This window comes from Engystomops pustulosus, chromosome 1 (genome assembly GCF_040894005.1).
Source record: "Engystomops pustulosus chromosome 1, aEngPut4.maternal, whole genome shotgun sequence".
NCBI classification, from domain to species: Eukaryota; Metazoa; Chordata; class Amphibia; order Anura; family Leptodactylidae; genus Engystomops; species Engystomops pustulosus.
The window spans coordinates 147,563,336-147,579,259 of NC_092411.1; the positions used below are offsets into that span (position 1 = coordinate 147,563,336).

General features: G+C 41.3%; 1 protein-coding gene across 1 annotated transcript; it reads left to right on the top strand.

Moving 5' to 3' along the window:
• Nucleotides 1-209: 209 nt before the first annotated feature.
• On the top strand, nucleotides 210-3,193 carry KLF2 (KLF transcription factor 2). The gene is made up of 3 exons (XM_072156334.1): nucleotides 210-587; nucleotides 931-1,822; nucleotides 2,065-3,193. Exons 1-3 carry the CDS (start codon nucleotides 516-518, stop codon nucleotides 2,238-2,240), a joined length of 1,140 nt encoding a protein of 379 aa, XP_072012435.1. The 5' UTR covers nucleotides 210-515; the 3' UTR covers nucleotides 2,241-3,193.
• Nucleotides 3,194-15,924: the final 12,731 nt, after the last annotated feature.

Sequence of the window (15,924 nt, forward strand, 5' to 3'; positions counted from 1 at the left end):
GAGGACAAGTTTTTTTTCGCATTCACACACTCTTCACTCACGCAGCTGTAAGAAAGAGAATAAGAAAAAAGGCGGGCTTTTCAGCCCGGGGCTCCCTCCTACGTCAGATCTACGTCAGGCATCAATGTGTTGGACTGTGTTTCCTCGGATTGCTAAGCGACGAGCGATAGGAGGGCGGGGCTGACTCTTTAAAGGGCTCCCTGAGCTGCTCCTCTGGTCGCAGACTGATCTGAACTGAAGGGTTTATATAGTGCTGCTAAATTTAGGCTCCAGTGAGCGCTCGGCCTCCTTATCCTGAACGTGTTTCCTCCTCTCCTTGCAATTGGTTTGGGGCTTGCCCCCCGTGCCTTTATTTATAATCTAGGACCCCTCTCACTGCAAGGAAAGTTTAGTTTTCGCTTCTGCACGGACGGACCTCTCTTGTGAGAGGTTTAATATTATAACTTAAAAACTTTTTTCTTCAGTTTTTTTTCTCTCTCTTGCTGGCAATCTGACCCGGATTTCGGAAGACAGAGATGGCTCTGGCGGAGACCATCCTCCCCTCTTTCTCCACGTTTGCTAATCCTCGGGAGAAGTGCTTCCAAGAGGTGAGTACCTGCAGCGAGCCAGGTGTGGGTAGGTGGGAACAAGTGTGCCATCCTCAGCTCTGCGGTTTTCTCATCAGTTTCTTATTAGTAGATAAAATACAGGGTTTGGCTAAGGCTGGTGGCTTATATGATTGGGATTATGCGGTTTTTAAAGCTACAAACTAGGTTAGAATCACAGGGCTAGAACTTCTAGTGACTGGTTATTTCTTTGCCTTTGTTGTAAAAAGACTTTAAGTTGAGTGTAAGTAGTGGATGCAGGTGTGAGGTTAATAAAGGCAGTGATCTGCATCAGTGCTCTTGTTCCTATACTATGTAGCCTGACCTAAAGCTCTTTCTTTCTCAGAAATGGAAGGCTGTCTATGAATCCAAGTCTTCAGTGAACAGCTGTGATCTTCTTGAAGTGATGCATAACTCGGATCCCTTCTGCTCCAAGAAAGAGGATGAAGATCTGAACAATGTTCTAGAGTTTGTGCTGTCAATGGGCGCAGACAAGAATGTCCAGACCTCTGGAGATTACTCAGTGTCTCCTGAACCCTGCACTTACTACCAAACAACCCCTTCTCCAGGGGGCTACAGCACAGAGCACAGTCCCCCTCCTTATAGTTCATCTAGCCTTATGACTGAGCTTATGAGATCTGAACTGGATAACTACTGTCATACAAACAATGTTCAGGGTAGGTTTTTTGTAAGTCAAAGCTTTGATTTTCCTGACACCATCAAAACGGAACCGACAATGGACTCTTATGGACCTATAATTGGCTTGGTGCCTCAGTCGTGCTCAAAAATTAAACAGGAAGGCAGTGCAGCTTGCATGATGGCATATGACCAACCAAGACTTGCAAGCTCTCCACAGATGGGAGGCATTGACACACCACCTCTGAGCCCAGATGACTTGATGCTAAATGACTGTCAAACACAATTGATGTGCCACCCAACAATGCCATATAACCATGGTTTCACAAATGCAACAGCTTTCCATCATTCGCCTTCTAACCAGTATCAAGGACATTCCCAGTTTAGCATGTTTGAGGACAATTTACCCATGCAACTGTCTGCTACCAGAGGAGTCATAACTCCTCCCTGCTCTCCTCTGGAAATCCTGGATGCCAAACCAAAGCGGGGGCGCAGATCATGGCCCAGAAAGAGAACTGCTACACATACCTGTTCATATGCTGGTTGTGGGAAGACATATACAAAGAGCTCTCATCTCAAGGCCCATCTAAGAACCCATACAGGTAGGTGGAAAATTATTTTCACACCAATGTTCTTTTGTAACTGTTCACTTTATGGCTTAGGCTGGTAGATAGTTATACTTGTGTCTTCATCAAACCACTAAAGTGACATTAACCAGGGTTCTGTAGTGTTGGTTTGGGAATCGTATAGATAATTTGGGTTGTATCCTGTAAAATCTGATCATTTTTACACAATGGTAGATGAGTATTGAATTGTAACTAATCCTTCTGCCTCTTCTCTCTAGGTGAAAAACCTTATCATTGCAATTGGGAAGGATGTGGATGGAAGTTTGCCAGGTCTGATGAACTCACACGCCACTTCCGCAAACACACTGGTCATCGGCCTTTCCAGTGTCACCTGTGTGACCGTGCCTTTTCCCGTTCAGACCACTTGGCCCTGCACATGAAGAGGCATATGTAAAGCTTGGACTATAGCAATTCAGTGTGGCACATGAAGCGCATGTTGTGGACTGATTTGGGTCACACTACAGCTGGTACTGCTCAGGCATTTAGATGTCCTTCTGCATCTCTAGTGGACCTTGCCAGGAATAACTTGATTTACTGAAGACAAAGGCTGGACCTAGTAACTTGAACTTGTGCATTAACTGGAACACCTCATGGATGGGGGTTATTTAGACATATTTGTAGATAAACCAGAATTATTTGATTGTTAACCCTTTGCTTGCTTTAAAAGCGGCAAACAGCAATTCACAGGGCATTGAATGTTAAACATGAATGAATTGATGTAACTCTTATTGCATTTTGATGCAGAATAGCCTCCTTCCTCATATAGCACCTATTTATCCCAGGTCCTGTCACTACAGTATGCACTTCTCTTCCCTAGCATTTGGATATTTTATAGGGGCACTTGTTAATCACTGTAATGTATGCAGGCTGGGTAGTGTCTTCCAAAAACTTCACATTTGGACATCTGACTTGCAATGCAGTAAATGTATTTGATTTTGACATTCCATTGTTAAACTTGATTGTAACTGCCTACTACAAGACAATGTTTGTATGAAACTGCCATCTCTTGACGTTATTTTTTTCCCTTTGACAGGATACGCACTCAAGTATTCGATAATATTCTGTTAAGTATAGATTGCATTAAAGTTTTTTTTTTCCCATGGAATATTTTATATAAACAGTGTTTTGTAATGTTACACTATAAAACTGCAGGGCTAGAGGTCTTGCCTGAAAATAGCCTTTTATATTATATATTTATATGTAATTATACAGATCTGTAAATGTTTGTACAGTGTACATATGACGACAAATGGCACATTGCTGTTTTTGTTTCAAACAAGGGAATGGATTCCCATTGACATGCATTTTTTTTTTTTTAATAAAAAAAAAAATTTGAGAGAACAGAAACTTGTCTGGCTTCCTGTTACTACTAAAATCTGTACAAATTAGGGGAGGAAGGCATCTGTTGCAAGGTTTTTTTTACTCATTGTATAAAAGTACTAGGGGAGATGTATCAATCTGTCTATTTCAGAAAACTGGAGTAATTTGTAATTGAAATGCCCTTTATTGAAGGTTTTGCACTATTTTTAGCTAGTTTCCAGATTAATCCAAAAAGAGGCATGACCAAACAAAATAGCCTGTGTGCCAAAAAATTCAATATTGTGGTACAGCAAATTACCAACAAATAGGTACAAAGTATAACTTGCCAGTCTTGTATTGTGTCAGATGCTGGATAATTAATCCTAGTGCAGTACATATTCCCCACCACCCCTCTTTTCACTGACTATTAATTTGTACATTTCGCGAATAATGGCTGAAAACGCAACCTTGACATTTGGAGATGTTTTGCTAGTTCTAGGTTCTCCCAATACGCATCTACCGAAATCAACTTGTGCCCCCTGCTGTCTGTAAAGGAGCATTGCAGAATGTAACCTCCGTTAGCAGTGAAAACATTCATAGAGTACAACTGATATAATTTTATTGAATGACTCGCTTGCCATTCCCAGCTGAGTCATTAATAGCTATTTAAAATCTGTCTTCAATGCTTTTCACAAATATTCTACGTAGGATTGTGTAGCTATGAAATGAATCGGCATGCATACCCCGAATTAAATGCTATGTATTACACAAGTTATGGCACATACATAGCATTTTATAGTTGGACTTGGGGTATCATTGATGGCTTTGTGCAGTCACTTTGTCAACCACTTTATCCACCAAGATTCTTTTGCACACTTGAAACTGCAGCCATTATTTACTGTTAAACTGGAGTACCACTCTTCCCTCCCTTCACCAATTGGGTCAGGATAGGGCTTTCACAGCTGGAAAACGCATACCGGTAATACTAACATAAAAACGCATGTGACGTGTGTATGCGCCATAAGGTTTTATGCATACATCTTTATATTCACCTGCAGCAGTACATTGGCTCTGTTACCAGTTGTTATGCTGAAAAACTTGCAGGTAAAGAATGACAAAAAGAATGAAAGATGTTGTTACTAGCCAGTATTGGCTTTACAATTTGCAATTTTTTTTTTTTTTTCCAAAGATGGTTACTTTTACACATTAGGCTGGGGAAACTGGTATCTAACCGATTTCAAGGTAGTGTGACTGATCTGTTAGAAAGCAGAGCATATCCTAGTGAGAATTGTTTTTACGGATCACCCGTAGACTATAGGTTATGAGGATCTGCTTAAAAATGGATATGGATAACAGTAGCTACATAAATTTTAGCATTTGGAAAACTATTGCACATTATGTTTACATCCATTACAGTAGATTAATCTCTTTGGGGGAGATATATTAAAGGAAATCTACCACCAGATCAAAGATTGTAAATCAAGCACACTTATATGCATGTGTGTGCTTCCTCTAGCAGGATCCGCTCTTGATTTAGTTTTGTATTCGCTTTATTTTTTTTAAAATAAAAGGCTTTAAAAATTATGCAAATGAGCCTGAGGGGCTCTGGGCTCCCTAATTGTTAATTGAGCCTTGTGCCTGTCAGAGGGGGAAATTGTAAACCAAGCATCTTTTATCCCGTTGATAAATTTCCATTTAGCTGTCTGCACCAAAATTCTGTAGTAATTTGCGCCAAAATTATTTAAAAAGGCCGTAGACACTTTAGACACTTTCTGGAAAAAAAAGGCAAAAGGAAAAATCAGTGGGTGATACGAATCAGTCAGTCTACGCCAGCAGACGTCCACTTCCCCTACAAAAAAAAGTGCTTACCTTCCAGAACTCCCCACAGCTCCTCTTCTATCTTCTACAGTAGTGCAATACTACAGAAGATAGAAGAGGAGCCACGGGGAATGCCGGAAGGTGAGTACTTAGTTTATTTTTTTTAATGTGCTGAGGCAACTATATACTTGGGGAGGGGCTATATTGTGCTGGAGCTATGTATATACTGGGGGAGACAGGGAGCTGCATTGTGCTGGCTTCCTATATACTGAGGAGGGGCTACATTGTGCTGGGGCTACCTTATACTGGGGAGAGTGCATTGTGCTGAGGCTACCTATATACTGGGGGTCTGTTTTGTGCTGGTATACATGTATGCTTGGGATGCTGCATTTTGCTGCGGCTACCTGTATACTGGGGGTGCTGCATCTTGCTGATTACTTCAGGACTTCTGTGCCACTGACAGTGCATGTGTACAAATCAATATTCTTTATAATAGGTTGTAGAGCACTGTCTTTGCCTGCAAAGCTGTGCAGATAAATTGCATGCATGTCTTATTTTGATTTTATTCCCCTGTCACAGACCCACAATTTGCAGGTTTGCTGTGAGCCCCTTCCATCCCAGATCGTGGTCACACCCTCTGCAACCGTAACAGTTATGCCACTGTTCACTTGAGTTTAAGCCAATGGGGGCTTTTTCAGCATAAAAAATGAACTGTGAAAGTCGGCTTATACTCGAGTATACACTCACCGGCCACTTTATTAGGTACACCATGCTAGTAACGGGTTGGACCCCCTTTTGCCTTCAGAACTGCCTCAATTCTTCGTGGCATAGATTCAACAAGGTGCTGGAAGCATTTCTCAGAGATTTTGGTCCATATTGACATGATGGCATCACACAGTTGCCGCAAATTTGTCGGCTTCACATCCATGATGCGAATCTCCCGTTCCACCACATCCCAAAGATGCTCTATTGGATTGAGATCTGGTGACTGTGGAGGCCATTTGAGTTCAGTGAACTCATTGTCATGTTCAAGAAACCAGTCTGAGATGATTCCAGCTTTATGACATGGTGCATTATCCTGCTGAAAGTAGCCATCAGATGTTGGGTACATTGTGGTCATAAAGGGATGGACATGGTCAGCAACAATATTCAGGTAGGCTGTGGCGTTGCAACGATGCTCAATTGGTACCAAGGGGCCCAAAGAGTGCCAAGAAAATATTCCCCACACCATGACACCACCACCACCAGCCTAAACCGTTGATACAAGGCAGGATTGATCCATGCTTTCATGTTGTTGACGCCAAATTCTGACCCTACCATCCGAATGTCGCAGCAGAAATCGATACTCACCAGACCAGGCAACATTTTTCCAATCTTCTACTGTCCAATTTCGATGAGCTTGTGCAAATTGTAGCCTCAGTTTCCTGTTCTTAGCTGAAAGGAGTGGCACCCGGTGTGGTCTTCTGCTGCTGTAGCCCATCTGCCTCAAAGTTCAACGTACTGTGCGTTCAGAGATGCTCTTCTGCCTACCTTGGTTGTAACAGGTGGCGATTTGAGTCACTGTTGCCTTTCTATCAGCTCGAACCAGTCTGCCCATTCTCCTCTGACCTCTGGCATCAACAAGGCATTTCCGCCCACAGAACTGCCGCTCACTGGATGTTTTTTCTTTTTCGGACCATTCTCTGTAAACCCTAGAGATGGTTGTGCGTGAAAATCCCAGTAGATCAGCAGTTTCTGAAATACTCAGACCAGCCCTTCTGGCACCAACAACCATGCCACGTTCAAAGGCACTCAAATCACCTTTCTTCCCCATACTGATGCTCGGTTTGAACTGCAGGAGATTGTCTTGACCATGTCTACATGCCTAAATGCACTGAGTTGCCGCCATGTGATTGGCTGATTAGAAATTAAGTGTTAACGAGCAGTTGGACAGGTATTCCTAATAAAGCGGCCGGTGAGTGTATACTTAACAGAGCCTGCTGAATGTAAGTGTGAACTTAGCCTAAGACTTTGCAAGATTTGTTCCAATCTCATTGCATTAGGAGGGTGGAAAATAAAATGGTGTAACATCTCAGGAAACATACATGAACTAAATTTACTAAACATTATGCAGCTTTTGATAAGTTGGATGCAAATTATAGACTTGTAGACTCCAGCAAAACTAACAACAAGTAATTATAAGGCATTATAAGTCCCCCCCTTTATCACCACTTTGCTTTTTATTGTTTAATAATTGCAGAATGTTTCTCCACAGGCTATCAACGACAATGTTTCCCTGCATTGTGAAGGCATCACAACGACCTTCTCAATATTTGTAGACTTTGTGCAATCCATTTCTAAGTAATGTTTAGGAAAACCCGATTTATGCTTGCACATCATAGCAACTTAGGGAGAACAGGGTTCTACTTTAAAAGCCTGGCCACCCTGTGGGATCCCAAGTACAGCCATGAGAACGAGGCTTTAGTGATTTTATAATGATTCCTTGAAACTATATCTTTGTATAAACTGTTTCTTCAGCAAGAGGCTTCAAAATCGATTATTGCCCTTCATGGTTAATTTTTTTCACATTTCTAAGTCATTGTCACTTATTACAAAAAACTGGTAGCACTTTTTTTTTGGCACCAAGCGTCTAAATGCAATGCAACCACATTATTTTACTATTTGTAAAAATAGCTCCTTTCGAGAGATGCACAGTAGAGCTGGCTACTGAAATGGAAGAAAGCACCTCTCATTTCACTTTTATGAGGGTTCACATGTTCAGCAGAGATCTGAAGGCATTTTGCTAGTTGTCCAACTAGCTAGGGTTCCATAGGTATGTTCTTAACATATCTTTTTTTCTGTAAAACCTATTTTTTTTTTATACAAAAACACTTTGGCAGTGTAAGTACTATGCTCTGTGGGAACTGGGGGAGTGCTAAAAATGGGTCTCCTGGTGACAGGTTCCCTTTAAGTTGAATCGAAACTGTATATTTTATAATTGTAGTTCCAGACCAAAAATTTTTTTGCCCCAGTGACAATTGGAGTTTAAATTTTTTTTGCTGTAATGGGACAAAGTATTATCAATAAAGCTTCATTACAGACACTTTACAGCTGATCGTTGCAGCCTGGGACTATAGTAAAGCATTCAGAGAGCTTCACCAAAGGTCACAGTGGTTAGAGGGGTCCGTCTTTAACTAGGGGTCGTCTGTAAGTCGGGTGTACTTAAGGTGACTGCCTGTATATATACATATATTTATTTCTTAAAGCTGCAGCATCTAAAATAACCCCCACCACCAACTACCAGGTAGTTGCATCCGGGATCACATATTGCGCCAAACCTTGCCAAAACTAAAAACTTGCCAAAATGAAAGCAGTAACATAAAGATGTGTACATTTCTACATATATCTGTGGGAAATACTATGCATCAACATGATAAGATCACATAACCAAGGGCCCCTCCAGTCACAGCAACATAAAGACTACATCTAGATGCAAGTAGAAACGAGGAAAGTCTCCTGCACATGGTCATGTAAGTCCCTGCATTATATAATAAATGACTTCTAGTACCTTGCGTGGGCACTGTTGTTTTTATATAATGCAATGACTTCTGTCCTCTGCACAGTGTGCAGTATGTTGACTATCGTGTGCAGGAGGCCTAAGTCAGTACTGGATCTTGGCTGTATTCTTTAAAATGAGTTCATAAACTATATCTACAGGCACTACTCAGTACCACTTCTCTTGTCCTGTATACAGTTCTCAGGGCAGTCCCTGGGTTACGTACAGGATGGGTTCTTTAGGTTTGTTCTTAAGTTGAATTTGTATGTAAGTCGCAACTGTATATTTTATAATTGTCGCTACAGACACTTTTTTTGTCCCCCGTGACTATTGGAGTCTACATTTTTTGCTGTAATGGGTCCAAGGATTATCAATAAAGCTTCATTACAGACACCTTACAGCTGATCATTGCAGTCTGGGACTATAGTAAGGCCCTTTCCACACTTGCGAGTGTGATGCGATGAACTCGCATCACACTCGCAACGCAAGCTGTCGGGAACGCACAGCCCGAACGCTGCACCGCGGGAGTGAACTCAGCATGTCAGTTCACTCCCGCAGTGCAGCGTTCGGCCGTGCGTTCCCGGCAGCATGCGTTGCGAGTGTGATGCGATTTCATCGCATCACACTCGCAAGTGTGGAACGGGCCTAAAGCATTCAGAGAGCTTCACCAGAGGTCACAGTGGGCAGAGAGGGTCCATTTTTAACTAGGGGTCGTCCATAAGTCAGGTGTCCTTAAGTTGGGGACCACCTGCATATACCCTTAATCTGTATATATGAGCATTAAACTATCACTTTTAGTGTTCTATATGCCAGGTGTTATATTCAGCATCCACTTCTAATTCTGACTGTATGGACATTGGACAGTATAAGTTCTCCTTTTGTGTTTGGGTAATTATAGTCATCTGTTCTTCTGTGTATACCTTACATCCCCTGAGGAAGCCTGCTTGGCGGGCGATAAGAGTGGGGCGCCTATTTTCAGGTAATGTAATTTTCTATATCTTTGCCTTCATTCCCACTAGGGGGACTTATTTATTGTAACACCTTGTACGATTTACATTACTATATTTGAATAGCATTGTTTGATGTTGCATTGTATATTTGGTGAATACTTTATTTAGGCTGGATTCTGGGGGATCTTTGTCTTGTTTTCCTTGTTAACCCCTTCCCGACATGTGACATAATAGTACGTCACATGTCGGGTCCCGGTACATGGAGAGGGCTCGCGGGCTGAGCCCTCTCCATAGCCGGTAAGTCTTTGCTGCATATTGCAGCAAAGGCTTACCGGTAAGACCCGCGATCGGTGCCGGCACCGATCGCGGGTGTTTTACCACAGATCGCCGCCGGCAAAGGTGCCGACGGCTCCAAAAAGACGGCGGCGCCGCCATCTTTCCGTGGATCGTCGCTCCCCGTGACGTCATCGGGGAGCGACAATCCATCGCCATGGTAGCTCACGAAGCTACTTCGGGTTAACCCATTCATTGAATTGTGCTGTCAGCACATTGTAATGTATGAGGAGTAAAATCCCCTTATACTGCCATACTGTAGTATGGCAGTATATGATAGGATCGTACAGACACCCTAGGGTTAAAGTACCCTAGGGAGTCTGAAAAATAGTAAAAATAAAAAAAAAGTTAAAATAAAAAATCCTAAAAATTCAAATCACCCCCCTTTCCCTAGAATTGATATAAATATAAATAAACAGTAAAAATCATAAACACATTAGGTATCGCCGCGTCCAAAAATGCCCAGTCTATCAAAATATAACGGTTTTTCACTGCTTTTAACCCTGTAACAGAAAATCGCACCCAAAGTCGAAAATGGCACTTTTTTGCCATTTAAAAATTTTTTTAAAATACTATAAAAAGTGATCAAAAGGTCGTACAGTCCTAAAAATTATAACATTGTAAACATCATCACAATCCGCAAAAAATGACACCACCCACAGCTCCGTATGAAAAAGTTATTAGCGCCAGAAGATGGCAAAATCCCTTAAAAAAATTTTGTACAGGAGGTTTTAATTTTTTTAAATGTATGAAAACATTATAAAACCTATACAAATTTGGTATCCCCGTAATCGTACCGACCCAAAGAATAAAGTAGACATGTCATTTGGGGTGCACAGTGAAATCCGTAAAATCCAAGCCCACAAGAATACGGCACAAATGCGTTTTTTTACCAATTTCACTGCATTTGGAATTTTTTTCCCGCTTCCCAGTACACGGCATGGAATATTAAATATCACCATTTTGAAGTGTAATTTGTTACGCAGAAAATAAGTCATTACACAGCTCTGTACATGGAAAAATAAAAAAGTTAGATTTTTGAATGTGGGGAGTGAAAAATGAAAACGCAAAATCGAAAAAGGGCCGCGGCGGGAAGGGGTTAAGGGATGTTTTAATTGCTTTTAACCTTATCTTTGACATTAACCCCTTAACAACTTGGCCTTTTTTAGTTTTTTCACTTCCATTTTTTACTCCCCACCTTCAAAAATCTATGACTTTTTTATTTTTCCACATAAAAAGCTGTGTTATGGGTTATTTTCTGCGTAACAAATTGCACTTCGTAGTGACGGGATTCAATATTCCATGGCGCGTACTGGGAAGTGGGAAAAAAATTCCAAATGCAGTGAAAATGGTGAAAAAACACATTTGCGACGTTTTCTTGTGGGCTTGGATTTAACAGCTTTCACTGTGTGCCACAAATGACATGTCTACTTTATTCTTTGGGTCGGTACGATTAAGGGGATACCAAATTTGTATAGGTTTTATAATGTTTTCATACATTTAAAAAAATTAAAACCTCCTGTACAAAATTTTTTTTTTTTATTTTGCCATCTTCTGTCGGCAATAACTTTTTCATACTTTGGTGTATGGAGCTGTGGGTGGTGTCATTTTTTGCGACTTTTGATGGCGTTTTCATTGCTATCATTTTTAGGACTGTGCAACCTTTTGATCACTTTTTATAAATTTTTTTATATTTTCCAAAATGGCAAAAAAATGTAATTTTTGACTTTGGACGCTATTTTCCGTTACGGGGTTAAACGCAGTGAAAAACCGTTATTATATTTTGATAGATCGGGCATTTTCGGACGCGGCGATATCTAATATGTTTATGATTTTTACTGTTTATTTATATTTATATCAGTTCTAGGGAAAGGGGGGTGATTTGAATTTTTAGGTTTTTTTATTATAATTTTTTTTTTTTTAACTTTTTTTTTACTTTTACTATTTTTCAGACTCCCTAGGGTACTTTAACCCTAGGTTGTCTGATCGATCCTACCATATAATGCCATACTGCAATATGGCAGTATATGGGGATTTTACTCCTCATTCATTACAATGTGCTGATAGCACATTGTAATGAATGGGTTAAAACGAGACAGCTTCGGGCCTTCGTGAGACCCGAAGCTGTCATGGCAACGGATCACCGCTCCCCGTGACGTCATGGGGGAGCGGCGATCCGCGGCAAGATGGCGGCGCCCATGCGGCGCCATCTTTTTGGAGCCTCTGGCAGCATTGCCGGCGGCGATCGCCGTGAAAGCACCCACGATCGGTGCTCGCACCGATAGCGGGTGTTACCGGTAAGCCTTTGCTGCAATATGCAGCAAAGACTCACCGGCTATGGAGAGGGCTCGGCCCACGAGCCCTCTCCATGCGTCCATGCGTCGGGAAGGGGTTAAATAAAATAAAATGTCATATTTATTCCATCACATCTGTCTTTTCAATTTTGATGTATTCATCTCAGATGTTATATAACATTATTTTTTGACCCACCTTTTTGTAAATCGTGTACCTTACATGGACAATGCACAGTCCAACTTCTATTGACCTGTACACTGGGGTTAATACTCTGTTATTGCTCTTATTCAGTATACACAAATGCTGTACGTCTCTCTTCCTATGGTATACTTCTTTGGCCTACTCACACTTAGTATAGGACTTGTAGTTATTTGGGTGTTTGTGATTTTGGCAAAAATCCTCAATCTGTACTTAATCTGGTCTAAATCTTTATGTATTTTGGGGGGTATAAACAGGAAGTTAAGTGTCCTGCATGTGAGTAGGTTGTGATGTTTGGGTTACATGCAGGACTGTATTTGCGATTAGGCCCATGAGGTGAGTTAGGAACCTAAGGTTTTTTTTTATATTTAATTTGAGGAATGGAGTTCAGAGTGTACAGGAGTGATCTATAAGAGTTAGGGCAATATGTAAGAGTGGAGAAACAAGTGGTAAGTTTAAAGAACAGTTTAAATTACCCCACCCAAATTAAATACTTCATTAAAAACTATGATTAAAAAGCATTGCATGGTTTGTTTCCATGGCTGTAATGTAAAAAAAAAAAAAAAAAGTTTGTAAATTTGTATGCAACTCACCTTATGCGAGTCCAAAGAGGTACTGCATATTCCTTGGTTACTATATTGCCCTGCCTCCTTGTTCCGGATTGACAGGTCTCAATGCTACAGAACAAGCTGCTATGTGTAACATTGAGAGCGCTGTTACATCATTGGTCACTTAATGTCTTGTGACCAGGGTGACATCATTTAATGTGCTGTTACATTTGCACAGTCTATCCCATGTATGTATCTGATCACATGAAATCACAGCATGCCTCCATGGAGGCATGGTGAGGAGTAGAAGTTCATGGAGGCATGCTGTGATCATTCCATGATACTTCCATGTGATCAGATACATACAACTAGGTAAAGGATCGTAGATGACATCACCCTGATCACATGACATGCTGAGAAGAGGCATGAGACATGGGGAGGTGTAGCTAGGAGGAGCAGGAAACACCACCTCTGATGCCAGTAATATAAGATAAAGTTGAGAGATTCTGAATTCAAAACGTGCAATTAAGAGACTTCCTTAAACCATACATTATGATAGTTGGGAGGGGGGTGTTCAAGATGTTATGGGACAACCCTTTAAAATTACGTTGCTACACTTGATCTACCCTTTTCAAGTTCTCTAAACCTGGCCCGTAACCGACTATTCCTTTATTCAGGGCCGGATTAAAGGAGGGGCTCCCAGGGCTCTAGCCCCGGGGCCCCCACCACTTTCACTTTTTAAGGGGCCCCCACCAGTTTCCGACAGTCAGCAACTCAGCTTTTGTGGCCATTTTGTACAGGGGACTGGCAGCTAAATTCTACAAGGGGCTGGGGGCTGTATACTACAGAGGGCTGGTGGCTGTATTCCACAGGGGGCTGGTGGCTGTATACTACAGGGTGCTGCAGGCTATATACTACAGGGGCCTGGCAGGCTATATACCGCCAAAAACATTGTTGGAAGGGCCCCCACCAGTTTGCGCCCAGGGGCCCCCACCATCCTTAATCCAGCCCTGCCTTTATTAATACATCATAATCTGAAGGTATCAAAATTTATCTACATAAAAGTTCTTAGAGGACTCCATGATAATTCTTACTAGTAAACTGCATGATGAAAATACATTCAATCAAAATTCTCATATGAGACAGCTTTACTGTGCATAAAAATAAACAGGTGGATTTTTCATCTTTCCAACATCACATTCCCACGATGATGATGCCCCCTTGTGGTTCAGCCAATTTCTATAGTACTTCTACTTTACATAATGTAGCGTAAGTCAATTCAGACAAAGGGGTACAGAACATAAATTCTGAATTTCAAACTATGAAGCACATTCTAATTTAAAAGAATTTTTTTCTGGATACACTTGGGGGTTTCACCAGTTTCCTTTTGAAAAATGACATTATTACTATGTTTTGAATAACAGCAATAAGAGTAACCTACTAAAACACAGAGTTGTCATAGAAGATCAAGGGCCCATTAAACCCCCATTATATATGTACCAAATTCTCCATGTGGCTGCTTCATAAGATATACAGTCAACATCCACTCACATGCAATAAAAACAACAGTACCAATCATATGCAGCTACAGAAAACAAAGAAAAACTGCATATCTGTTCCATGCATTGATTACAGGCGGTCCCCTACTTAAGGACACCCGACTTACAGACAACCCATAGTTACAGACAGACCCCTCTGACCTCTGGTTAAGCTCTCTGAATGCTTTACTATAGTCCCAGACTGCAATAATCAGTTGCAAGGTGTCTGTAATGCAGTTTTATTGATAATCCTTGGTCCCATTACACTAAAAAATGTTTAAACCCCAAATGTCACTGGGGCCAAAATTTTTTTTGGTCTGGATCTACAATTATAAAATATACAGTTTCAACTAACATACAAATTCAACTTAAGAACAAATCTCCAGACCCTATCTTGTACGTAACCCGGGGACTGTCTATGCAACGGAGTGTCTATGTTCTTATATTCTCTATTGGGCCCACCACCACCATGTCTCTTCTTCTATTTGCTACACAGAAATGTCATGTGCTTCTCATTTCCATTGTCCCCTCCATCCAGGCCATTGTCATTCTATGGCCACATCCCAATGGGAATACTAGTAACGCACAAATAGTGAGCAATAGTGTATAATGCCCCACACTTTATAATACAGGCGGTCCCCTACTTAAGAACACTTGACTTACATACGACCCCTAGTTACAAACGGACCACTGGATATTGGTAATTTATTGTACTTTAGTCCTAGGCTACAATAAACAGCTGTAACAGTTATCAAAGGTGTCTGTAATGAAGATTTATTGTTAATCCTGGTTCTTATGACAACCCAACATTTTTAAAAATCCAATTGTCACAGAGACCAAAAAAGTTGTGGCTGGGGTTACAATGATAAAATATACAGTTCCGGCTTACATACAAATTCAACTTAAGAACAAACCTACAGACCCTATCTTGTATGTAACCCGGGGACTGCCTGTAACATCCTTTCTCCACATATGGTCCCCATATTTTATAATAGACATCACAAACACAGCTAATAATGCTCCCTTCATTGTGGACTCAACACTTTATAGTGACTTCCTCTGCGACGCCCACACCTTACAATACACCCCTTGATTGTGGCCCCACACTTATCACACCCCTTGATGTGGCCCCCACATAGGCACAGGGGTTAGACCAGACCAGGCTTTATTGTTATCCTCTATCCACAGAATAGGGGATAACATTCTGATCAATGAGGCACCTGGAGGCATGAAGTAGTGAGGTCACCTCGACTTCTGCAGGTCTACAAGTAGGCATGGGCTGAATGGTGGAGCAGGGACACCGAGTTGAATTCAGGAAAGGCTATCCAGATAGTTGGATAAATATCCTGGGTCCCAGACAAATTCCTTTGCTAATACAGTTTTGCCAAAGAACTAATTTAAAAATGTCAGGAGTTCTTAGCAAAACATGCAAATAAGTTTTCCAGGATGGGATAAGGAAAACCATGCCTATTGGTTTGGCTGAGTGAGAGGCTTGTGACTAGGGTTGGGAAGTAAAAGCTTTCCTTACAGAGACTGACAATTAAGGCCACCTTGCAGGAGGAGA

Excerpts from the sequence above, each read along its gene's own strand:
- KLF2 (XM_072156334.1), top strand. The coding sequence starts at position 516 with ATGGCTCTGGCGGAGACCATCCTCCCCTCTTTCTCCACGTTTGCTAAT. Across the intron at positions 588-930 it reads GGGAGAAGTGCTTCCAAGAG|AAATGGAAGGCTGTCTATGA; the intron begins GTGAGTACCTGC and ends TTTCTTTCTCAG. Across the intron at positions 1,823-2,064 it reads CCATCTAAGAACCCATACAG|GTGAAAAACCTTATCATTGC; the intron begins GTAGGTGGAAAA and ends TCTTCTCTCTAG.